At 37.6% G+C, this 7817-nt stretch overlaps 1 protein-coding gene across 1 annotated transcript; it reads left to right on the plus strand.

Moving 5' to 3' along the window:
- The first annotated feature begins 2877 nt into the window (after window positions 1–2877).
- On the plus strand, window positions 2878–6386 carry LOC101159172 (putative methyltransferase DDB_G0268948). The gene is made up of 6 exons (XM_004066537.4): window positions 2878–3142; window positions 3226–3386; window positions 3469–3682; window positions 4786–4889; window positions 4968–5105; window positions 6205–6386. Exons 1-6 carry the CDS (start codon window positions 3035–3037, stop codon window positions 6290–6292), a joined length of 813 nt encoding a protein of 270 aa, XP_004066585.1. The 5' UTR covers window positions 2878–3034; the 3' UTR covers window positions 6293–6386.
- Window positions 6387–7817: the final 1431 nt, after the last annotated feature.

The following is a 7817-nucleotide window of genomic DNA, read 5'->3' on the forward strand; positions in this document are numbered from 1 at the left end:
TTCTCTGCAGGTTTTTTTTTACCACATTTCTAGATAATGTTTTGGTTTTTGTTACATACAATAATAATAATACCTTAACACAGTCTTTACTGTAAAAAAGACAGCTAATCTTATTTTGTTATTTTTTTTCCCACTTTTTAAGGACTCAGAAGCTGTATGGAAATGCTAATTTTATTTTCTTGCAGGATGTGGAATCAGATATGAATACAAAACCAACATTTGTTCAAAAAATATTTAAGAGTCCATTCTAATAATGAAATCCCAATAGTCCCAATACACAACATTTTTCCAATTTCTATTCAAAATCACTTAACAATTATGTAAAATTACTTAAATAACACAATTTAGCTTTATTTTAGTAAATGTTAAAAAAAAGTTTCATGTCAGGGGTTTAAAAGTGTACATTTTACCCAATTTCCCCAAAAAAATATTTACTCGAGTTTGTAGTTAATGTGAAGTTGAGCAAATATTCACCAATATCTAGATGCTGAAACGAAACATACAATGCTAACGGTATTTGAGCTTAGCTTTAGTTTCTTTTTTCACTCACTTTGTTTCTTTGCAGTGTTTTTATTTGGATTTTTTTTTATTGAATTTAGTTGTTTATATTTGTTGTTACATTCAATAAAAAACAACACTTTAAGACAGAATTGACGTCAAAAGAGTAATTTAGATTTTCAAACCACTGCATGTTATTTTCTAGAAAGCTTTTTTTTTCCCCTATTTTTTTTTTTTTTTAAAGCTCACGGGTCTCCATTCAGAAATCCCTGACATGATGACAATTTCCTCAACAGAAATTACATGGCTTTCAAGAAGGCAGCAATTCTATTTAGTAATTTCTTGAATTTTATCCAACAGCTGCCATTTGCCTTTTCCCGCTGAGATTTCCGCAGGGTAGAGGGATTTTAAACTCAATACTCACCTATCCATTCCCCTAGCCTGCATGTCTCTGTAGTCACACTATCAAAAGAATTGTGGGATAAAGATGTATACTTTACAAACACATATATTCTTGTCAAATATATATATATATATATATATATATATATATATATATATATATATATATATATATATATATATATATATATATATATATATATATATATATATATATATATATATATTTAATTATTTTTTTTGCAGTCAGTTTCACCACAACCCATAGCTACTTGTATTCAAATTTAAAAAATGATTAAAAACGTTTTTTTTTCTATCCCCACCCTGCACCTGCCTTGGTGAAAAAGCTCCCTATATATGCAGTATTTGCAGTAATTCTCACTCATATAGTGAGGATTACCCGTGTGATTGCTTTCCAGGAGAATTCCCAGTGCAGCATTAGCAACACCTCTTGTCACAGTCTACGGAAGCGCCCCCCATTGATCTTTTTTACCGTTCCGAGGATGCCTGCAGATATTAAAGCTGTACATGATGCTGCTTGTCTGAGTCCATTAACTTTGTCTTTTCAACGGCTCCTGAGTGCGTGGATTCCGTGGCGGCTCGCTGGTAAAGACTGGGTGATACATCAGTCACGTCTGGGTAAACAGACCTGCTTGACAGCGTTGTTCTCCACGTTGGTTTTCTGAAGCGCCGTGCAGCCGTGATGCTGAGACTGGGGTAGAGCTGACAGGTTTGATCAAAGGGGATTGATTGGAAGGCAGGCATGGCTGCTCAAAAACTGTGTTGTGGGGGTTAAGGGTTATAAGGCATCTGTGCTGATTGTGGACAACCTCCTGCATTTTCCCACCTACACATTGATGCAAGCCCTGTTGCACATTTTAACTCTAGAAATTGATCAGGTTAGAGGACAGAATCAATATTTTGCGATCGGGAAGAGAACATACCTTAAAATGCAAAAAGATATGAGACTGTCCAGATACACATGTAGTTACTCATTGACGACCTGGAGTCTTTCGTTGGCCGTATTTTTCACAAACTATCTTCCCTTTCACCATAGCTAATATTTAAATCTACCACGATACAGACAAATTATATATATTATTATTATATATATCTATATATGTAGATATATAGATATATATATCTATATCTATAATTATATATATCTGATTGGAACTCTTGTCCAATTGTCATTTCGTTTGGATGTGCACTTAGTGCCATCTGGTGCTTTTTGCGTGCAAATGCTGGCACACAGATTGATCTCTAACATCTAGACTAAACTAAAACAGTAATCGATTATTTTGCTTGGTAAATTGTAGTAAAAGCTTAAAGACATTGATCACTGTTTAATTATGGTTACGTAACCATTTTAAAACTATTTATAGAAAACGGTATTGTTTTCTCAACTCACTCAAATATTATTTACTCAAAGGGTTTTTATGTCAACCCTCATATTGTGTTTGGGTCAAAATTGACACTTGAAAACAATAATAAAGATAATTCTGGGTTTAGCCTGTAATTGGCGTTAAGATTATGCAAAGTCATTATCAGAACACCTGTACCTTATGAATATCAGATTTTTAATCTCCAAGGCAACCCCAAACAGCTTTTATTTTCTCGCACAAAAAGAACAAATTGAGAATAACTTGAGACGCATTAAGAGGGGATGTTATACTTCAATGAAAATTATTGAGCCACATACACACTGCCTTTGGCAACCCCTGTTCAAGCGACCACTAAAGTTGTCCAATGAAAAGTCTACATAAATGTCAATAAGTCGTGCAATGTACAGTCTATGTATGACTTTTTTTGGGCTTTCTTCTGAACGCACGTTAGTTTTAAAATGTTTAGAAGAACATTGAAGAACATATTCCTGCCAATTATTTCATGGCATGTTGTAGTTTCTGAGGTCAAAGGTCAGAACATTTTTACGCTATGTTAGTTAATATGTAACTTCACAGGTATATACAGAAATGCAGTGTCATGATTCTGAGTAACAGAAAACAAACCAGGCTGTTCACATGTTTTACTGCTTAGTCTACACTGATCTGACTTTGCTGTACTTTTTACTTTAAAATTGAGATTTTTCTCATTGGGCATTGGTTCTTTTAAATTAGATTTCCGGGCCAGAATCATGGCTGTAAGGCTTTTTGAAGCTAAAGATCATGCAGCTTCCTACCTGCGGTACAGAGTCTCACCCCATGAACTTATCACCAGGATTATGGACTTTATGGAAGAACAGGTTTGTGTACTTGTGTTTTTAACCCTTCAGTTTGGTGCTGTGTAGTATTGATCATCTTCATGGATAAACTTTGCTTTATTCAGACACCCAAACAGTACAACCTTGCAGTAGATGTCGGTTGCGGTTCGGGTCAGGGAACGATCCTTTTGGCTCAGTATTTTGCTAAAGTGGTGGGAACGGATGTCAGCCCTGTCCAGCTAGAAATGGCATCAAGCAATGACAAACCACAGAATGTCTCATACAGGTGAGCTAGTAGAGAGGCACATAACCAATCTACATAAGCAATGGCCTTTAAAGCTTTCAGTTTCCCCACATTGTTCAAACAGAGAGTGTCCAGCCGAAGAGTTACCGTTTGCAAATGGCGAGGTGGACCTTGTGACGGCCATGACGGCAGCCCATTGGTTCGATCGCCAACGGTTCCTCCAGGAGGCGGATAGAGTGCTTCGTCCTGGAGGCTGCCTGGCCCTGCTGAGCTATACCATGGACATGAAGTTGGAGTATGGAGATATCTCCGACTCACTCAATGACATCTGTGAAGAGGTTCATATAAAACAACACCATGATGCTCTATTTTAATGTGGCTCTTGCAAAATCTCTTTAAAAAAATGATTTACTTACTAATAAGGTTTTCCAACAAGCTACAAAATATTTGTTGCATTGTGGGAAATCTAGGATGTGCTTACAGCTTACAAAATTGACCACTTTTTTAACCTTTTAACACCTGCAACGTCACCGGTGACACCTACACAACATGGTTTGTGACATACCGAAACCCTTCAACCGTTTTCACGATCAACATAAATCAGTTGATGCTGACGCTGAGAAAAAAGCATCTTTTTATAGCACACTCATTGCTAACGTAAAGTGTTGCATAATGGTGCAAAGCTGCTTTTTTTCCTGCAAGAATCGGCTGATTTACGTTGATTGCGTAAATTCTTCACTACACGGTAAAGTGTTTCATTTCTGTGCTTTAGAATCCGCTGGAATTACTTGAATTGCATAAACCGGTGAAGAGTTAGGGTAGTTCAAAGAACGTCAACGTTGGAGCTAAAGCTAGGATGTAAAAGTCTTGCCACACAAAATTTGGCAAATATATATACTTCATGAAAAAAAGAAAATGTCATAGTGGAAATTGAAAAAAATGCAAAGTTTTGGCATTCACCACTGGAAGAACACTTAATTTCACAATCACTTCACTGTCCAATTACTATGATGTCTTGTTTGTTTTATTTCAAAACAGCTTTTATCTACTCTGTTTTGCTTCTATGTTTACCTAACAGTGCTGTACTTATGTTTAGGTTTTTTGTATTATGTTGTTTTGTCATGTTTCAATTCAATTCAATTCAATTTTATTTGTATAGCCCAAATTCACAACAACAGTCGTCTCGATGGGCTTTTTATTAGTAATTGAAAAAGTAAAACATTAAATCAAAAGGATCATTAATACAAAGAATTCAACAGGAAAATACTAAATTGAACTAACTAAACAGACTAAACTACTAAACTGAACATCCTGCCCTTAGACCCTCCTTCACGGTAAGGAAAAACTCCTCTGTAATGGAAACATGTTTTTGTTGTTGTTTCTTGTTATGTAACATCAAAAGAAGTTTTATTGTGCCAATTCTTTTACATTTCTTTGGTAGTTTTACGCCACACTGCTTCCTTACCGAAGTTCTTACATCGGATCGAGCTCCAAAAACATCTATTTGGACTTGTTTAACTCCTGCTCCTATCCAGAGAAGGAATGGTGCGTTTTCTTGGACGTCCCAGTTGTCGGCATACTTATGGAGATTTATTCAGAAAGCATGTATAAATTTGCCCCTAGGAACAATTGTGTGCCAGTGAGGAGGGCCGTGACGCTGAGCGCCTACATTGGAATGGTTCAAACCTTCTCCAGCTATGAGTGTCTGAAACAAAAGGACCCAGAGGAGGCTGAGCGTCTCTCCAATGACATCCAGAACAAGTACAGCTACAGACACATCAAGAATGTGCTAAATGCAGGTTCTTGAACATGCTTTATGCATATGGTGTTCACACTACACAAACAGAGAGGGGCTTCTTTTTCTCATGTTTACTACGTCATGTCCACCACCTACTGTTGGTGTCTCGTGCTACGTTCACACTGGGCAAGTGTTGTGCATTCAAGAATGCGCTAAACATGGGTTCTTGAACACGCTTTTAAGCACATGGACTGCTACTACCGGATACTAGCGCATGTGCACCAACTACAGTTGGAAGAGACTGTCAAAATGTCAAAGCGGTTCAAATCTCGTGAATTTTGCTTTAGAATTTTTCTTTCCCAGCTCTAGGCTGATAATAGACAAATATTTCCAGCACTTTTGTTAATTAAAAATACTCCACTACTAAATCAGAGTCCCTGGTTGGTCAAAGTTTGACCTGGTTTAACTTGCAACGCCCCTTCAATGGCTAAAAAGGTTGTGACAATTTATTTGCATCGCTATGCATGAACCCAAGACTGGAATTCGGAAATGCTAATTTTTTTTAGTCTTTTCATTGAAAGTGGCCACTAGAACGTAGGTTGTCGAGGGCGGTGTAAACGTAGCTTGAGAATTTAAACTCCAGCTCACCCGGCCTTATCGTTAACCTCCGTGTTCAAACTCTTATGCCCTGCATTGCTAGCACTGATCTCATAATCTCCTCCTCAATCCATTTGTCATCATCAAAAAAGAAAAAAACTGCTCAAATTTATCTTTGAATACAGTTGCAGTTTTGGGTAATAATCAGAAAAGCCAGGCATTGCTTGACTAAGCTGAACCGTTCAGGGCTTTTACTGCTTCGATAACATTGCTGTCATCAATTCCCAGTGCCGGTGACAGGACAGAACAGCCCAGCCAGCAGAATAGAGGAAAAGTGCTGTGCCATAAGTTTTACCTGCAGGAGAAAGTATGACATTGTGTTTAATTACTGTGACAGTTTAGGAACATCTGTGCACATTTTCACACTCCCATATCTGGAGTTTGACCTGGCTTAAAGGGCCGCTTCATTAAGCTCGTCAAAAATGTGGTCATAAGTCTGAATAACTTTTTTTATTTTTATTCCAGGTTACTGTCTGTCATGAAGACCTCGTCTCTGGACACAGAAGTTACAATGGTTGTTCATTATTTCTACTGGTTGGCAAGAAAACCATAATTATTTGTTATTGAACACTTTTGATCAAGAAATAAAGTTGGAGTTTGTCTAATTGTTATCTGTTGAAGCATTAAATTGTGTTAAAACATTACTGATATTGGTTGGTTTGATTGTATTTTCTTTAAAAAAAAAAATTTATAAAAAAATCCTTTAATGGTACAGTCAACAACAAAAAGATTGCATAAAAACATGAAAAACTAAAGCATTATTTAATCACAATCCCTTTATTTCATGGGCTCGTAAGTAATTGGAAAAATGAAATAACTGAAAACAAAAGGATCATTACTAATATTTGGTTGAAAACCCTTTGTTGGCAATGACAGCCTGAAGTCTTGAACTCATGGACATCACGGGATGCTGGATTTTCTCCTTCTGAATGCTCTGCCAGGCCTTTACTGCAGCGGCTTTCAGTTTCTGTTTGTTTGTGGGCCTTTCTGTCTGAAGTTTAGTCTTCAACAAGTGCAATGCATGCTCAATTGGGTTAAGATCAGGTGACTGACTTGGCCATTCAAGAATATTTCATTTCTTTGCTTTAATAAACTCCTGAGTTGCTTTGGCTGTATGTTTTGGGTCGTTGTCCATCTGTATAATGAAATGCCGCCCAATCAGTTTTGCTGCATTCACCTGGATCTGCGCAGACAGTACGTCTCTGAACACCTCAGAATTCATTGGGCTGCTTCTGTCCTGTATCACGTCATCAATAGACACTAGTGTCCCAGTGCCACTAGCAGCCATGCACGCCCAGACCATCACACTGCCTCCACAGCGTTTTACTGATGATGTAGTGTGCTTTGGATCAGGAGCTTCTCCACGCCTTCTCCATACTTTTCTCTTGCCATCATTCTGGTAGGGGTTGATTTTGGTTTCATCTGTCCAAAGAATGTTTTTCCAGAACTGTGCTGGCTTTTTTAGATGCTTTTTAGCAAAGTCCAATCTAGCCTTCCTATTCTTGAGGCTTATGAGCGGCTTGCATCTTGCAGTGTACCCTCTGGATCTACTTTCATGCATTCTTCTTTTTATGGTAGACTTGGATATTTATACGCTTACATCCTGGAGAGTGTTGTTCAATTGGTTGGCTGTTGTGAACGGGTTCCTCTTCACCATGGAAATGATTCTGCCATCATCCACCACTGTTGTCTTCCGTGGACGTCCAGATCTTTTTGCGTTGCTGACTTCACCAGTGCTTTCTTTCTTTCTCAGGATGTTCCACACTGATGATCATGTCACTCCTAATACTGTAGCAATTTCTCACGTTTTTTTCTTTTTCTGTTTTCTCAGCTAAATGATGGCTCCTTTCACCTGCATGGAGAGCTCCTTTGACTGCATGTTGTCTGTTCACAGCAAAATCTTCAAAATGCAAGCACGAGTCCTCTAATCAACTCCAGGCCTTTTATCTGCTTCACTCATAATGACATAACAAGGGAATTGCCCACACCTGCCCATCCAATAGCATGGAAGTCAATTGTCCAATTACTTACGAGCCCATGAAATGAAGGGATTGTGTTTAAAAAATGCTTTAGTTTTT

This window comes from Oryzias latipes, chromosome 2 (genome assembly GCF_002234675.1).
Source record: "Oryzias latipes chromosome 2, ASM223467v1".
NCBI classification, from domain to species: Eukaryota; Metazoa; Chordata; class Actinopteri; order Beloniformes; family Adrianichthyidae; genus Oryzias; species Oryzias latipes.